This window comes from Phyllostomus hastatus, unplaced genomic scaffold (assembly GCF_019186645.2).
Source record: "Phyllostomus hastatus isolate PE091 unplaced genomic scaffold, TTU_PhHast_1.1 phas_scaffold_345, whole genome shotgun sequence".
NCBI classification, from domain to species: domain Eukaryota; kingdom Metazoa; phylum Chordata; class Mammalia; order Chiroptera; family Phyllostomidae; genus Phyllostomus; species Phyllostomus hastatus.
The window spans coordinates 13,597,259-13,616,598 of NW_025334024.1; the positions used below are offsets into that span (position 1 = coordinate 13,597,259).

Consider the following 19,340-nt stretch of genomic DNA (forward strand, 5'->3'; position numbering starts at 1 on the left):
GAAGAAACAAGATTTCACAAAAATGAGGATAGTATAAGAAAACTCTGGGACACCTCTAAACGTGCCAACATCTGAAACATAGGGATGTCAGAAGGAGAAGAGGAAGAGTGAGAAATTGAAAACTTATTTGAAAAAATAATGAAAGAAACCTTCCCTAATTTGGTGAAGGAAACAGACATACAAGTCCAGGCAGCAGAGGGAGGCCCTAACAAGGTGGACCCAAAGAGGACCACACCAAGACACATCATAATCAAAATGCCAAAGGTTAAAGATAAAGAGAAAAATCTTAAAAGCAGTAAGAGAAAAGCCATTAATTCCCTACAAAGGGGTTACCATGAGACTGTCAGGTGATTTTTCAAGAGAAACTTTGCAGGCTAGAAGGGACTGGCAAGAAGTATTCAAAGTGATGAAAAGCAAGGACCAACAACCTAGATTACTCTATCTAGCAAAGCTGTCATTTAAAATGGAAGGGCACATAAAGTGCTTCCCAGACAAAGTAAAGCTAAAGAACTTCATCCTCACCAAGCCATTATTACATGAAACGTTAAAGGGACTTATTTAAGAAAAGGAAGATCACAACTATGAACATTAAAAAGGCAACAAATTCACAACTATCGACAACTGATTCTAAACAAACAAACAAGCTAAGCAAACAACCAGAAAAGGAACAGATTCATAGAGGGATCATTTAGAGGGTTATCAGCGTGGAGGGGGAAGAGGGAGAATGGGGGATAGGTGCAGGGATTAAAGAGCGTAATTGGGCCCTAGCTGGTGTGTCTCAGTGAATTGGGCTCTGAGAACCAAAGGGTCACCAGTTAGATTCCCAGTCCAGGCACATTCCTGGGTTGAGGGCCAGGTCCCCAGTAGGGGCACTCAAGAGGCAACCACACAATGATGTTTCTCTCCCTCTCTTTCTCCTTCCCTTCCTCTCTCTAAAAATAAATAATAAAAAAATAAAATTGTTTTAAAAGAAGCATAATTGGTAGGTACAAAATTGACAGGGGATGTTAAGAATAGTGTAGGAAATGGAGAAGCCAAAGAACTTACATGCACGACTCACAGACCTAAACTAAGGGAGGACTGGTGGAGGGAAAGGGGGTATGGGGCAGAGTGTTGCAAAGGGGTAAAAATTGGGACAACTGTGGTAACATAATCAATAAAATATACTTAAAAAATAAAAGGACAATAAAGCAATATTAAGAACACAAAAAGAAAAAAGAATGGCTGTAATGAGTTGAAATAAATATATACCAGACCAGGAGGTCATAATGATACTCAAAACAAAGAGAATAAAAGTCATACAGATGGACCGTGAATAGAAACTGAAAACTAAAACAGTGAAGCTTCTAGAAAACAAAGAAAAAGCATTAAACTGTACTGTATTAAAATGAAGCACTTCTTGATTCTGAGTAAACGGAGAAAGCACACTGCATCCTGTCTCTCCTACTGAACGCATCTATAAATCTGGACAGGACACACAGAGCAGCTATATGAAGACCCCATGAATTAGGGAAGAACAGAATTTGAAATACCACCTAACCAATGGCAAGTTTACCCTTTTTGCTTCCTCTGACATCCTCCAACCAGGACTCAAGAAGCCCCAAACCCAGAAGAGGGCACTGGTGCAGACAGAGCTCTAAGAGAAGCCCTCAAGTTCTGCCTTGAGGAGTAGGAAAGACGTCTTCTAACACTCAGAGAAAGTACAGGAAATTCCTCATCTTTTCTTTTTATTCCCCCTTTTCTTCATTTTCTCAAATCCCAGCACCCTCCTTGGCTACAAGGGTCAAGGACACTGGCATCTAAAACTCTGAGGGGGGTGAACTTCCTTCCCTCTCTGATTGGAAGATCTGCAGTCCCAAGAGAGTGGCGTGAAACCTGTTGCACTTTCTGTCTCCTGCCACTGAGCCCTGGAGTATGAATTCAACTGTGGGAAGTGCCTGACAGGGTGGGTTAAAGCCCCAGGACACCACGAACGGAAAGGAGCTCTGGACAACGGTCCCATACCATTGTTGATAAACTGGGCTCAGTCCTGTGGTACATGAGAATCAATTGATCCCAAACAGCATGCTAGAAACTCTGAAAACTGAACTAAGGGATAGAACCAAAGGGAGAAAAGAAAGTATAATGCTTAAAAATTATCTGAAGAAAAAATGGATGAGAACTTCCCAAGTGAAAGACACAGACTTACAGACTCAAGAAGTTCAGTGAACCCCAAACAGGATAAACCCAAAGAAGTTCAAGCTCAGACATTTCATGATCAAACTGTGGAAAAATTAAAGGCTAAGAAAAAATTTTGAAAGAAGCCAGAGAAAGAGTGAAGCACTATTTATACCCAAACAATTCAAGTGACTGCATGAAGGCAGGGTGTGCAGGACCTTTCTGTACCATCTTTCCAAGTGCCATGAAAACCTAAAGCTAGCACAAAACAAAAAGTTGAACAGACAAACAATGAAATATTGGCTGATACATTAGGGGTAAAAAATGAAATATTTACTTACATTTAAAGAATAAAACAGGAAACCTCAAAATAAATTACAAATTTGCAACAGGCTCCCCATACAACTCAAAAAACCTTCTGCTGTTTGACATATTTCAGCAGAAAACTTTTGAGAAGCCAGGGTGGCTCAGCAGTTCCATCTGGTCTCATGACCCCAAAACCATCTTGTATCTTTATGCCTTAGTTTCCCAAGTTCGAGACTGAGAAGTTAGATTACACGATCTCTCGTCCTTTCCAGTTCTCTACACTCTTTCTCCAACAACTAAATGGTGGAGTAAGTGTAGAAGCTAAAAGAGCGAAATTTGGAACCAGACGGATTTATGTGCTTCCTAACTATGCTATTTGACTGGGGCAAGTTACAACCTCTCTGGAATAATAAAACATACCTAGGGGTATAAGGATTACATGGGAGAGGGTATGGAGAGTACTCAACACTTTAGAAAATGTTCAGACATAACAAGGGTATAAAACAAATACCAGTTATTAAAATGAAAGTTCTGCCTTAAGCTTCCTTCTTTTCCTAATACAATTATTCTTTCCAAGATATCTTTAACTTCTACAGCTTTAACATCCTCATGTACTTCACTCCCAGATCTTTATTTCCTCAGCTTTAGTTCCGTGTTTCCAACTATCTAGCAGACATCCTCCAGCTGGATACTTAACTGTCACTTAAAAGTAAAGGAAGCATACCTAAAACCAAGTCATCACCATTCCTGCAAACCAGCTCCTTCTCCCAACTCAAGTCCTGTCATTCTCCTGACCTCAAGAGTCAGCTTCAACTCTTATGTTCTCTTCAACTCCCCTTTTCAACCAACCATCAACTCTTACTGAATATTCCTTCAGAAAGTTTCTCAGGTGAATGATTTCTTTCTATTCTATAGTTCAGATTCCTATTGATCCACATCTGAATTATCATCCACACTGCTGCCAGATTCATCTTTCTCTGGCTCACTTGGGTCCCATCGCTCCCAGCTACCACCTACCAAATGAAGGCCACACTCCTGATAGAGCACTCAAGGCTCAAAACAATCTGGTCAATCTATCTGATTCACAGAACATGCCTTGAGATGTCTAGTCTCTCATCCCATGTCCTCCTCCTCCTTTCTGCTTACTGAAATTCTGTCAGTGTTTAAAGAACCAACCTAAGTACTACTTCTTCACAAAGACTTCTCTGATTCTAAGAGAGTACTCATTTTTTCAGAGAAGCACGATGATAGGGAACTTGCCTATCAGCTATCAAAATCTATCATAAAAGTATACTAATTAAAACAGTTTTGGTACAAGCAAGGTGAAAGGGAAACAATTTTGTGATGGTTTTAAGATATATCTAAAATTGATACTCCTTTCTTCAAAAGGTGAGGCCTAATTCCCCTCCCCATAATGTAGGCTGTATTTGGTGATTCACATCTAATAAACAGAAAGTGGTGAAAATAATGGTAACTGATGAGGGCGGATCATAAAAATCATGAAAGCCTGTGTGTGTCTCATCACTAGCAGAAGCCAGTGGCCCTGTCATGAAGATACTTAGGGAGTCCTACAGAGAGGTCCAAACAGCGAGGAATCAAGATCTCCTGCCAAGCCATATGGCTTCTCCAGGTGAGGAACTGAGGCCTTCTACCAACAGCCACGTGAGTGAGCCGTGCTAGATTTGAACCCTCCAGCCCAACTCAAGCCTTCAGACTCCTTCAGACTCCTCCTTGGGTCTCACGGGACCCACGCCAGAACCAGCCAGCTAAATTTCTCCTGATTTCTGACCCACTGAAACAGTATGAAATAATATTTATTATCATTTTAAGTCACCAAGTTTTGAGGCAATTTGTTACACAGCCAATTGATATACATATATATTTTTACCTTTTGCTTTTGGGGGGTGTGTGTGTGTGCATGTGTGAGGCCTATTTTCAAAAATTATTTGTTTTAAAAACCTCCTTCCCAAACATAATTTCTCAGTAAATTTTATTAGCTTCTCTAAATCAATAGAGTTCACTTTTGAAGATGTTCTCTGTTAAAGACTCCCCAAAATATAAAGTACTACAAACTGGTACTCTTTTAGGCTTTACTGGAAATATCTGCTGAATGGTATATTAAGATCCTGAGCATGCCGTAATTTATCAGGTGGTCATTGAAAAAATCAATGGAATCGGTACAAACAACTGTGCAATATAACAATGCGAATGCAATCTCCATAGTTAAAAAGGACCTCAAGGGCACTTTAAGGTTCAACTTTCATTCAAGAATAAGAACATATAATGAAGAACTCGCATTAAAACACAATCAGATAAGGAGCTTGCTACTGTTCCAAGTAGCTTTTTTTGTTAACAACAAAAAAAAGTTTTAGTAATAGATGGGTTGTGTGCCTCAAATTAGTTTTAAAAGCTTTTCTGCAGATTTAACTTCAATCTAGCTATTCTCCTTCCAATAACTAGCAAAGGAGAAAAATTAATGGAAATAAAAACCAACTTCTAAGGAACACCATGTTATAAAATACTACTGATGAAAATAATAAATAAAATCTTTTGTGAAGTATATTTAATAAAACTGGTTTGTGACATCTCACAAGAGTTGTATCAAGAAGTATACAAAGACACACATAGACTCACTCCCTCAGGGCTCCAGCACCGGGTAACACCCTGAAGGGCCCCAGTGGCACACAGGGAGGAACTGCAGTGGCAGACATCAGGGCAAGAGCTCGGGACAGCTTCCTCTCAGGCAGAACTGCAGACAGCAGGCCATTATACCTTTTCTGGGCCCTGCCCCCCACACAGCCACAGTGCTGCAGCACCGTATCTGGATCTCCATCAACCTGGCTCACACAGTAAATCCTGCCCTGATGATTACCTAAGGGTCCTCTGCATTCAATTTACAACCCCTGTCCCAGGGAGTAACAGTGGCTTTTCCGTACTGAGGGCTGGGCTATTTGCAGGCTTCAGTCCTTCCTAAATCCTCTCAAACAAGCACCAGCGGAGCCCAGCCCCACCCCCCGCCCCACCTTAACTCTCACTGAGTAGGCCCTGGATCAGCACTAGCAGCAGCTATCTCAGATCGCTGTGTAGCTTATGCCAAGGGGCCCCAGACAGAACACAGATGGAGGCTGACCTTGGCCTGTATCACCCGGGAAACCCCAGAGCCTGCACTGCCAGTGGACAGTTACGGACCACACTGGAGTACCACCCAATCACCTCCACGAGCCATGGAGGGAGGTGGTCATTGGCCAGGAGTCACAGCCAGTCCTCCAGCTGTCTGGATTGGGTAAATCCTTCCCATTTACCTGCTGATGGCAATCAAGACTCATCTATAAGAGGAGGGAGTACTCAGACCACACCGAGAGTGCACCTAAAGTACACAGCTTGGGAGATAGGATGGGCTGTGCCACTGGACCCTACAGGACACCTATTGCATTAGGCCACAATACTAAGACAGAGTCAAAGAAGCTCTACCTAATACACAGAAACAAACATGGGGAGGCTGCCAAAATGAGGAGACAAAGAAATATGGCCCAAATGAAAAAGCAGATCAAAACTCCAGAAAAAGAGCTAAACAAAATGGAGATAAGCAATCTGTCAGATGCAGAGTTCAAACCACTGGTTATAAGGATGCTCAAGGAACTCTGTGAATACTTCAATAGCATAAAAAAGACACAGGCTGAAATGAAGGATACACTAATTGAAATAAATAACAATTTACAGAGAATCAACAGCCTCACTGGATGAAGCCAAGAATCAAATCAATGAGTTGGAACATAAGGAAGAAAAAGACATCCAATCACTACAGCAAGAAGAAAAAAGAATACAAAAAATCAAGGATAGTGTAAGGAGCCTCTGGGACAACTTCAAATGTTCCAACATTCACAGAAAGAGCAAGAAAATGGAAACTTATTTGAAAAAAAAATAGAAGAAAACTTCCTTAATTTGGTGAAGGAAATAGACATACAAGTCCAGGAAGCACAAAGTCCCAAACAAGATGGACCTAAAGAGGACCACACCAACATACATCATAATTAAAATGCCAAAGGTTAAAGATAAAGAGAGAATCTTAAAAGCACCAAGAGAAAAGCAGTTAATTCCCTACAAAGGAGTTCTCATAAGACTGTTAGCTGATTTTTTAAAAGAAACTTTACAAGCTAGAAGGGACTGGCAAGAAGTATTCAAAGTGATGAAAAGCAAGGACCTACAACCTAGGTTACTCTATCCAGCAAAACTGTCATTTAGAATTGAAAGGCAGATAAAGTGCTTCCCAGACAAGGTAAAGCTAAAGGAGTTAATCATAGCCAAACTATTATTTTATATATGTTAAAGGGACTTATTTAAGAAAAAGAAGATCAAAACTATGAACATTAAAAAGGCAATAAATACATAACTATCAACAATTGAATCTAAAAACCAAAATGAGCAAACATGCAGAACAGAAACAGAATCCTAAATATGGAGAACACTGGGATGGTGGCTAGTTAGGAGGGGTGTCTGGGGGAATGAGGGAAAAGTGAAGGGATTAATACAAATTAGTAGTTACAGAATAGGCAGAGGGATGTTAAGAGAAAGTATAGAAAATGGAATTGCCAAAGAACTTGTATGCATGACCCATGGACATGAACAAAAGAGGGGGGATTGCCAGAGGGAGTGGGGTTGCTGGTAGAAGGGGACAAGAGGGAAAAACTGGGACAACTGTAATAGCATAATCAATAAAAAAAAAGGAAGAAGTATACAGAGCCCCAGTCAAGTAGTTCAGTTGGTTAGAGCGTTGGCCCGATAAGCCAAGGCAGCAGGTTCGATCCCTGGGCACATACAAGAATCAACCAAGAAATGTATAACCAAATAGAACAACGAATCTATGTTTCTCTCTCTCACACATACACAAAAAAGGAAATTATACAAAGACTAAAACAGTAACTGGAGAAATGGGAGCAGAGAATCTTAGCCAATGGTTATGCCTACATACATATTAGTGAATAATTTAGTTATTAGTTCAACCATTTGATAATTGGGGCATATTAATTCAAAAATATCAGGTGTTGTGTGGTTCTGTCACTTACTAGTTGTATGACTTTGAACAAGTTTTTTCACTTCTGCCTCAGTTTTCTCATCTGTACAACAACCTAATGGTTCCTATCACATAGGTGGACTTAAAGTCTAAATTAGGTAATTCTGAAGCATAAAAGCACACAGTAAGCAGTCAATAAATGGTTCTCAATAGTGGTATTAATGGACTATGTATATCTGAAAAGTAATGTTCCAAAAGTATCTGATTTTAATAAATTTAACTTTATTATTGAAGTGATCAGGTAAAAAATGTTGGAAGGAGAGAAATGTACCAAGAGAAAGTAAAAAATCCTAAATTTAAAACCCACTTAATACAACAATATACATATTTGATAGGTGAATTCATCAAATGTTAAGTCATAAATAATAATGACCACTTACTTCTCAACATTTTAAAACTATCCAGAAGTTCCTGGGCTTTATAAGGAATTTGAAAATTTAATTGATATTAAAGCATGATTTGATCAAAATTCTGGCAAAGGTAAAAAAATAATTCTAGTAAGTCAGCAAAACATTAAAACAAAAAGTAAAAATATAGAAGATGTTTTTGTCTAATATTTATAAAGTCTTCCATTAACCACTACCCCCTTGCTTTTATTGTTTAATAGTTCATTGGCTTAAAAACAGATCTGATTAAATGCTTTTAGAAGCTAAAGACAGACAGAGGCATAAACAATCAACCGAAAAGCAGTTAACACAGTCACTGATCTGTTCTTACCACCGTAAAACCGAAGCATGCAGCCGAGGTCGGGATTTGTCGCTTCCTGCTGGATGCGCACAGGGTCCTCATACCCCAGCCTGGACAAGTAATCGTACACAATCTGAAGGGGTCGTTCGGTAGGTTCCAGTCTCCTGCTTGCACCGTTCAAAAGAAAATATTGAGTAGTAATTAATAAAAATGCCTCATTTCGTTCTTTAAATCTTTTTTTAAGATTTTATTTATTTATTTTTAGAGGGGGAAGGGGGGAGAGGGAGAGAGAGAAGGAGATCAATGTGCGGTTGCTGGGGATTATGGCCTGCAACCCAGGCATGTACCCTGGCTGGGAATCGAACCTGCGACACTTTGGTTTGCAGCCCACGCTCAATCCACTGAGCTACACCAGCCAGGGCTTAGTTCTTTAAATCTTTTAATATGCTCTAGATGTTTATTTTACTTCTATATCAAGATTTTCTTTAATATCATACGATACAACTAATCTAAATAAGTGGTGCTCAAAGTTCTTGGTCCAATACCCCGGTATGGTCTTTGAGGACCCCAAAGAGCATTTGTTTACATGGGGCATATCTATCAATATCTACTGAATTAGAAACTAAAATTAAGAATTCCCACGCTGGCTGGTGTGGCTTAGTGGATTGAGTGCTGGCCTGTGAACCAAAAGGTCGCCAGTTCAATCCCCAGTCTAGGGCACATGCCTGGGTTGCAGGCCAGGTCCCTGGTAGGGGGTTCTTGAGAGGCAACCACATTTCTCTCCCTCCCTCCCTCCCCCTCTGTCTAAAAAATAAATAAATAATATCTTTTACAAATAAAGCTTTAAAAAACTTTTGGAAAAAACAAAAAAAGAATTTCCAAACAGTTGTTTATTCATTTTTTGTTTTTGGTTTTTTGTTTACTCATTTTTAAGCAACAATAATGAACCAGTGACATTAACATAAATAATATTCTCTGATAAAAATATTTTCCAAAATTAAACAACTTTAAATGAAGAGAGTAGCACTGTTTTATATTTTTGTTAGTTGCTGCTTGAATGGAAAACAGCTGGATTCTCAGATCTGCTCCTAAATTCAATCTGTTGTGATAACATGCTATTTAGCCTCTAGAAAACCCCTTTGTACATGTATGAGACACTGAGAGTGAAAAACAAAATCAATGCCTTAATATTATAGCAAAAAAGTCTGGACCTTGTGGACCTTTTCAAAGAGTCTCAGGAACCCTTTCAGGGTCCTTTAAAAACCTGAAGTCCAAACTTAAAGGCAGCAAAATTATGAAATATAAAAGATTATACTTGGCCATATGTGATGTCATGTAAGCTTCACACACAACTAGAGATGCAGGCTTTGGGTTGCCTGCTATGTCCGAGGCCCCACTGGCTTCATTGATGATTCTTCCATAAAAATTAGAAATAAAATGGCCCAATAATTCCACAGAAATCATTTATATTACATGGTCCTGACTGAAAGCAAGTAAAATCAGAATGTCTAGTAATCAGTCGTGGCCTCTGGTGACACTGCATATTTTAAATTGTATATACTTAAAATACTTTAAAATATTTAAAAAAACAAAAACAAAATGATCAATGTGTATTTTGACAGAAAGGGCTATCTCAGCGATAACAGCAAGACGGCTCATTTACAATTCTTTTATCAGAAAGCAAACAGCTGTAAACACAGTGACTAAGAGTATCGGATCCGGAAGTCAGACTGCCTTGGTTTGTCTCATTTCTGCCACTTATCAACTACATGCCCTTGGACAAGCTGTTTAACCTCACTGTCTTAAATTCCTCATCTATATAATGAGAATAACAGTAACACCTAACTGAGAGAGCTATTATTAAATTTGTTTACTTAGAACATATTATATAGCATGTACTGCTTAGCAAAGCATCTTGCATGTAGTAGTATTCAATAGTATATTGACAAATACTATTTTTAAAGTCTTAGAACTGGAACCAAATTTTATTTAGAATAAAAATAGGGTGTTTCCCAATCTGAACAAACAAAAAACAAATATAGGAAAGTCTATGTACTTTCAAAAGATTTTGAAGAACATTAGTCTTTATGTCTTAAAAGGATTCTGTTTAGAAAACTTAAGAATTATATTAATTAGAAGCAACATGAAACACATCCCATCATAGCAAAAATACATAAAGGACATTTGCTTTGTGGTTCAAGAACAAGAAAATACTGTTGCCCATAAGATTTAAGTAAAAAATAACATGAAATGGAATGCTACGAAGCTGAATGTACACACAGTACCTGCATCAAAACGACGATTTAGGGATGGAAATCACACTGAGGAGCACAAAAATAAGTAAATAAAACAAAACGAACACCTGGCCCCTCCCGACTGCTCAGCTCAGGTTTTTAGCTTCCATAAACTCAGGACAACTACAGGGGAGTGGCCAAGGGACAAAAAGCCTATTAAGACCAATAAATATTGAATTTAATAGAAACAAAAAATGATCTTTTCAGAATAAAGGTATCAGTTACCATGAATCTCGAGGCAAATAAAATAAAAATTCACGAAGAGCTTATGACAATGTTAGGCATTTTCCCCATAGACGGGTAGAATTCTTCTTAAGAAAGATGCATTTTAAAAGGGACTTCTAATAATCTGTATCCCAGAAAGGTCAGTTAGCCCTGTAATACAAATGACAGAAGGATTAACTTGAAGACAAGGAGGCCAAGTGCATGAAGAGCTATCTACCTCTTGCAGTGTCAACAAGGATAAGATGTAAGAGTACTCTGGACTGCTCCGAAGAACGGGCCTAGGAACTACGAGAAGGTGTTGCACAGGGAAATGGGTAAAATGAGGAAGAACCTCAGTAATCAGAGCTGCCCATAATGAAACACGCTGCCTCTCAAAACAGCTCACAGAGCCACAGAGCCATCTGTCACCAATATTTCAGAAGAGACCACCTAAGAAGTACATTGGTTCAGATGATCTTCAGGGTCTTTTGGAACTCAAGAGTCTATGATACCCAAGATACCTTCCAATATAATGGAAATTCTACCTGAACCCTGCTATTATTTTTGGACACAGAGTTCAATGTATTTAAATATCAAAATTCCATATAATGACCACATATTCAGGGCTAAGAAATAATATGTTCTGGTTAAATCTAACTAGTTCAATTTTTCAACTTCTCTCTAGAAAACCAAGGGAAATGGAAACATCCTAATTCTGACATACTTTACACGATCGAATTTCTTTTCCCAAAAAAGCTCTGTAGATTGATATAGAATTGTATACCTGAAACCTATATAATTTTACTAACCAATGTCACCCTGACTAATGCAATTAGAAAATAATAAAATAAAATAATAAATTTAGAAAGAAAAGGCTCTATAGATTTGAAACCTTCTCTCCATGTATTTGCACCTAAAGAAAGTATTCTCCCTGCTGGCAGAAGAAAAAAAAACAAAAACAAGAGAATCTCCACATCTGTTCTTATTAATTTAGCATAAATGAGTAAACAAGATATTTCAAGGACTGCAAAAACAAGGAAAATGAAGAATTAATTCCACTTACTTATTAAACTCACCTGCTTAAAAGAGGAGAGAGTAAGGGGGAGGGAAATGCTGTAATATGCTTACAGATCAATTTTGTGTTTCAAAATTCCAAAAGTTTAACAGGCTAGCAATTAGCTATGTGTTAAAACTCTTCATGAATCAAAGGCAAACTGTATAATGCAAAACAGGTGTAGAAGACACTAAAGTTGGCAATGAAAGAATCCAGACACTCAGCATTTGAAACTTCTAACTGCTTTAAGGAGAGACAGTAAGACTCCTTTGATACTTTTAGTTTGCTTCCAAGGCTGTCAGGAACTACTATGTCCTTGTGAATCTGAATATATATGGATATGGTTAATCCTCTCCAAGCCAGCCGACCAAGACAGTAATGCTATTGACACTGGTTTATAACTCTTAGCCAAGAGGAATAGCCAACAGTTATTCTAAATGGTGCCCACAGGTAAGAGAGAAATAAATTTTATTCCAAGGATGACTTCACAAGAATTCTAGTTAATAATAATGGGAGATAAAAGTTCACATTATTAAAATCCAACAAAGGGAATAATACATTATATCAAAGACACAGCTGCATTCTCTACATCCAATTCAGATTAAAACCCAATCCCTGCCCACCTATAAAGGTAAAAGCTGCAAATGTCAAGACCAACAACTAGATAAGACAAACAGCAACAATAAGGCTACTTCAGTGAATGTCCACTCCATGCCCGACACTATGTTGGAAGTGTTTTACATTTTACAAAGCTACAGCTATTTTGCAAATAAGAAAAATGGGGAGCCCTTTTTTGGCTCGGAGGACTGAGTGCCGGCCTGCGAACCAAAGGGTCACCAGTTTGATTCTCAGTCGGGGCACATGCCTGGGTTGCAGGCATGGTCCCCAGTGGGGGGCACTCAAGAGGCAACCACATGTTGATGTTTCTCTCCCTCGTTTTCTCCCTCCCTTCCCCTCTCTCTAGAAATAAATAAATAAATAGATAAATAGATAAATAAATAAATAAATAAATCTTTTTTAAAAAGAAAAGAAAAATGGGGTTCAGCGAGTCACACAGTAAGTACATAATGGCACCAAGGTTTGAACTTACGCTGGTTTCATTACACACCTACCTTCTTCTGGGCAAACATTACATAAAGTACTTTATGCAGAAGAAAGCTCAAAACACTTTGTATGTTAACTTACACCAAGGAGCCTAAAAAGTTGCTTTAAAATTACTGTATTCCATTAAGTCTAATACACCATCGTTTTGCATCACTGTTGTATAATAAAGAATCTTACTAGGCTTTGTCCCTGGTTCCTGGTAGGGAGATTCTAAATCCTTGGAATTTTCTGAATAGTGGGAGTGTCTTATTCATGAGTCCCTTGGATCACCCCTGAGTTTATGCCAAGAGATGTGGTAACTCAGGATGGGGACTGGTCATCAAAAAGACCAACCATGTGATGAGAGGATTGGGTTGGGGCTAAGAGACAGCCCAACCTTGAGGGAGGAGAGAGGGTTGAAGGTAGAGTTCAAGTACATGATCAGTGATTTGATCAATCAAGCCTACCCAATAAAAATTGTACTGAAGTTCCATGGAGCTTCCTGGTGGGTTAGCAAGTTAATGTCCTGGGATGGTGACATGAGGGTTGGTAACGTAGGTTCTACCTTCAGGACCCCAGGGCGTCTCTTCATTTGGTTGGTTCTGATTTGTATCCTTGCAATTTTAAGTATAGTGCTTTCTTGAGCTCTGTGAGTCGTCCTAGTGAATTAGTGAACCTTCAGGGATTATGGAAATCCCCAAACTTGTATCCAGTTGGTCAGAAATGTGGCCAGAATCTGAACTAAGGACAGTCTTTGGGGGTCCTATGCCTTTTAACTTGTAAAGTCTTTGCAAACTCTGGATGGTTGCCGTCAGAACTGTATAGCAATAACCAGATGGTACTGCAATAACCATGAAGAAATAAAAAACACTGCCACTTCAATTGTGACTCACCAACAACTCTAAGACACAAGCTGATTTCAGAAGTATTAAAGTGTAAAACCAAATATATTTTAAATAAAAACAAATTAATTAATGTATAACATATTCTTTTAAAATGTTTAAATAGCCCTGGCTAGTGTGGCTCAGTGGATTGAGTGCTGGCCTGCAAGCCAAAGGGTCCCAGTTCGACGACTCCCAGTCAGGGCACGTGCCTGGGTTGTGGGCAGTCCCCGGGGGGGGCGGTCCGCATGAGGCAACCACATATTGATGTTTCTCTCCCTCTTTTCTCTCTCCCTTCCCCTCTCTAAAATAAATAAATCTTTAAAAATATAAAGTTTTAAAATAGTACAGAAATATGAAGCACAAAACAAAAATAATCTCCTTTTCCCTTCCTCAGTGATAATCCCTTCGGTATGTATCCTTGATTTAGTAGGCAGTTAGACAGACATGAGCGGAGAAGGAAGGACAGGCCAGGTACAGGTCACCAGGCAGAAAGCCCAGGTGCCTAGGAACTGGGAAACCAAGTATTATAGGGTGAAACTCACCCAGAGTGACCTTTCCTCCCCTAACATATCACTGGTCACACAGTTTAGACCCCTTGACCCTTCATACAGCTGGTTATGAGGTTCGGACCCTCCCCTGAACCTGTCCTCCCTGTTGCTAGTCATATGGGTTAGACCTCCTTGGAGGGGGAATGAACGAGGGGGCCAGAGAAGAGCCCTTAATCATTAAGCTCCCAGGATGAGCTTCTGACCCTCACCAAATACATCTAGGCCTCAGTTGTGCTTCAGCTCCAAGCCCAGATAAGCAGCAAAGCCAGACAAGGAACGCTATGGCTGACATCAGGACCAGCTGCCTCGAGTAAATGACCTCTGTCCCTGGCATCAACCAATCAGTAGAGACAAGGACCCTGAAAGGACACACCTCGAAAGCCGATGAATATTCTATTAAGACCCTCCTCTGGGACCTCCACATAAATAGCCTCAAGACAGATAAATAAATACCCAGCATGGCTTTCTCTATAGAACACGCCTGTGCCTTTCCCTACCACCTTCCCTCAGGTGCTGTTCCCTTGCTTCTCTCTTTCTCATGAGCTCCAAGAGCCTTTCATTTGCCTCTGTAACTTGTTTCCCGAGTCCACACGGCCCAACTGGCTCATTTCTTCTACTTCTATGACCTTCTAAATAAACTTTCTCTCGCATTGAATTCTTGGCTCTGAACTCTTTCTTAGCCAAACCAAGGTCTAACATTCACTGTTAACAACCTGAAACAGGATTTTTCATTACACTTTTATAACATCAAAATAGGTAAACAAAATCTTAGCAACTTGCAAGAGGTCATCCAGCAAGTCAGTGACAGAAAAGGAATTAGAACTCAGAATCCCAAATCCCAGGGGTATTATTTTGTTACACATATTATTGCTTCTTAGTTTATCTTAAAAGAGAGTCTATAGAACACAGAAATCTTAGTCATTATGATGACTAAGAATTAAAGCAAATATGTGATATCCAAAGGGCACTCCCTTTGTCACATATGATCTTGTTACAACTTTTCAGACAGAGGGCAATGATTACACTAAGCTTCACTAGCAAGTCACTTATCACTGAAAGAGATCAGTAAAAAGGACAGGCCAAATATTATCTTGTACAAAGCAATGGACTGAGACACAAGATACTGTTCCAACCACAGCTCTAGCACCAGGCGGCTGCAAGAATGTGCTTCCAACGTGCCCCCTCCAGGGTGCTGTTTCCCATCCATGAAACAAAGGGACCTGGTCTCAGGGATTACCCCTTGGGAAAACCACTGACCTTCTGGACAGGACAATTCTTTGCTGTGTAAGACTGTCCCACCCATACAGCGAGTACATTAAATCTGCCTGTCCCTTTCCTCTAGATGCTGGTAACACTCCCCAGTAGTTGTAACAATCAAAAAACCCTGCCCCCTCCACATTTTTCCAAAAAGAAAAGGCACGGGCTAGATGAGCTATTAGGTAGAGTAGACTTCATTTTCCTAGAAGATGATTTCTCCCTTCAAGTGCTAAAATTCAATAATTCAGTAACCCATCAGTTTTACTTAAGTGACAAATCCATGGCTGAAAAAGAGTACGGAAAGAAGGAAGTCATGGAAGATTTGGAAAACACGTGGGGCAAGTTTAGTCCCAATAATCCCCTTCTACGACCGAGCCCAGGAAAATCAAAGTGCAAACATTAATGGTCAAAGGTTTAGTCAGCACAACACTACTTCTTAAGAGCTGAGTGATTGGAAACCACCCAAATAGGTAACATTTATTGAGCACTTATTTTGATGCCTGACATCATTCTAAGTATTTTACTTCCTTGCTACTCAAAGTGCAACCTATCACTTAAGAGTTTAATGTGAAATTTCAGGCCCTACCTGAGACCTACTAAATTAGAATGTGTATTTTAGCAACCTCCCCAAGTGACATTAGATCACTACATGTCATTTTTCAATCTTTTAAAAGATTTTATTTCCAGAGAGAGGGGAGGGGAGGGAGAATGAGAAGTAGAGAAACATCACTGTGCAAGAGTCACCTCCTGTACACCCCCAACCAGGGACCTGGCTCACAACCCAGGCAGGTGTCCTGACCATGAATCACACCAGCGCCCTCTCAGCTGGCAGGCCGGTGCTCAATCCACTGAGCCACACCAGTCAGGGCTATTCTTCAGTTTTTAAACAATATCTCCATAAAATGGAATATCCTGCCCTGGCTGGCATAGCTCAGTGGATTGAGCGCGGACTGCGAACCAAAGTGTCGCAGGTTCGATTCCCAGTCAGGATACATACCTGGGTTACAGGCCATGACCCCCAGCAACCACACATTGATAACCACACATTGATGTTTCTCTCTCTCTCTCTTTCTCCCTCCCTTCCCTCTCTAAAAATAAATAAATAAAATCTTTAAAAAAAATGGAATATCCTGTAGCAATTAAAACTAGTGTCTAAGGAATTTTTAATGACACACAAAAATTAACTGAGATAGGCAGTAAATAAAATTTAATATATGGTATGGCCCCAAATATGTAATTTTAATTTTTAAATTACAGACTCACTTTGAAAAATATCTGGAAAAAGAATGTCACCTTGGGGAGGCAATATCTGGGATCTGGTGTCAGAATGCCAAAGTTCAAATTCCAGCTCAACCACCTACAGCTCAGTAATTTTAAGTGAGATGCATAAGCTTTTTAAATCTCATTTCCCTCATTTATAAAATGGAATAACATTTACCTCATGAGACTGTTGTGAAGATTAAATGAAGTACCGTATTTTTCTGACTATAAGACACACCTAGGTTTTAGAGGAAAATAGGGAAAAAATTTTTGAAGCAAAAAATGTAGTAAAAAAGTGTGTCTTACAGTCTGAAAAATACGGTAATCTAAAAGGCTTAAACATTAAAAATTATTATCTCTCTTTATACTTTTTCCATTTTTCCAAAATTTCTACAATGAACACATACATATCACACTTCAGTAAGCAGCAAAAACATTTATTTAAAAAGATAATGTCTTAAGATTGTCAACTCCCTTATAAAGGGCTATTATGAAGAAGTACCTATCCCTCTGATTAGATAACATAAGACTGAACTCAAGCAATTCAGTTGAATAAGACAGATGAAAATGATTAAATAGTGAAACTGAGTAAGGGACACTGTGCCAGTTTCTCCCCTGAGGGCCTTCAGTCCCAACAAAGTCCATCATCTGTCTTGATTCCTACACATTGTGGGTCCCTGTCATCTCAAGGCAAAAACAATCGCTCAGTAGGCATTCCAAATAGTAACCTGGCAGTACAGGTTACTGGACCTCCCGCAAAGCCTTGATTTTCCTCATTTGAAAGGAATAATATGTTGCTGTATTACCTCCCATAGAATTGTAAGGATTTAATGAGAAAAATGTGTGTAAAGTACTAAACACACCGATAGCAAAATACAGCACTTGATGTTAGCTAAACTCTCTCACTGTCATCGTCATCACCACCATTCTTTGAGGCTCTTAAGCTCCGGCTGCAGCAATGAAAACATACTCACTTTTTTCAAACCACAGTTCTACAGTGTTTTCATTATTTTCTAATCAATTATATCTTCAAAGAGCTACCTCATTATAAAATTATCAAGGCCACAGAGCTAAGAGACAAACTCTCCACTTTAAGTAGTTTAGATTCACAAAAGTAAATTACATCACATTTGGCTTCTTAATTAACAACACAACTAGTAGCAGCAAGCCAATTCAGGTGGGGTTTTCTCCACATTTTTAATATCTTTGTACACATATACACTAGTATACAAATGAGTAAGTCTTATTTTAAATACAGCAATTCCATCAATCACTACCAGCTGTATGTAGGTCAAGGCTTTCTCCCTGACAAAATTAGATCAGAATCAGTATTAAGATTTAGAAAAGCTTAAGGATCGCCCTGTCTGATCCTTTCCTTTTACAAATGGTTAAGGAAATGTAGTTAACTGGTGAACAAGGAAAACATTCAAATGATAATCCACTTTTTCAGGAATTAGTCCAAATCCTAAATGGGACACACAAAAAACCTGAGATTAGACTTCTAAAATGACATCAATTTTTAGCTCAGCTAAAGGTGTCACTATTATCACCACATTTTAGGTGTAAGTGGGAACTTCCTTTCTCACTTTCAATAGTATTCAACCCACAGCTCTGAATTCTGCTTCAAGACATTTATTTATTACAGAGAAGGGGGAGGAGAGAAAGTCACTGGTGGGTCATAAAGAGCTCTTATTTGACATCTAATTTAGATAGTAATTTTAAAAAAATGAATCAGAGTTCAAATTCACCACTTATGACTACTATAAGAAAACTTTTCTTCTTCATATAAACAATTTTAAACATAAATAGCTTTTAAACCTATGGAAATATGCTCAACTTCACTCATTAAGATAAATAAAAATTAAAATGAGAAAATAAAATTCCCATCAGATTTGCAGAAATCTAAGGCATTAGGGCTGAAAAGCATTTGTCCTTGGAATGCTGACTTTACGATCCTCTAATTTAAAACTGCTGACAGGGGGAGGGCAAGAATAGGATGGGAAATGTAGAAGCTAAAGAACTTATGACACATGGATATGAACTAAAGGGGGGGAATGTGGGTGGGAGAGGGTGTGCAGGGTGGAGGGGAATGAAGGGGGGGAAATGGGACAACTGTTATAGCATAATCAATAAAATACATTAAAAAATAAACTGCTGACAATCGTTCCCATTCACAAGCAAGTATGCGCTTGTGTACAAGTATGTCTGCATTTATACACAGAATTTAACACCAACACGTTCCAGAGAAAGTAAGGGGAGAAATAGGCACGACTTTACGTTATTCATCAAAGTATAACTTCTACAAAGAGGAATCTGACAATATTTATCAAAAGTGTAAGTACACACAACCTTTAGTCCAGCAATTCAACTTCCAGGAGTTTACCCTACAGATGACCCCCACACAGCAGAAATATCACAGGCACAAGGATATTCTCTGCAGCACTGCTTACAGAAGTGAAAAATATTAACAACCTGAATGTCCATTAATAGAAGACTGGCTAACATTATGGTAGAGTCATAAAGTGGAATCTATTA

The 19,340-nt window shown here is 39.0% G+C and overlaps 1 protein-coding gene across 2 annotated transcripts in view; it reads right to left on the reverse strand.

Annotated features, from left to right (window-relative positions):
• Positions 1-19,340, reverse strand: part of PHLPP2 (PH domain and leucine rich repeat protein phosphatase 2) — a 71,862-nt gene that overhangs the window by 44,668 nt on the left and 7,854 nt on the right. For both annotated transcript variants that reach the window (XR_006783435.1, XM_045819214.1), the window contains exon 3: positions 8,252-8,385. Coding sequence is in view for 1 of the 2 variants with exons in the window: in XM_045819214.1 (XP_045675170.1) it covers positions 8,252-8,385 (134 nt within the window). In the remaining variant the exon portion in view is untranslated. The remainder of the gene's footprint in view (positions 1-8,251; positions 8,386-19,340) is intronic.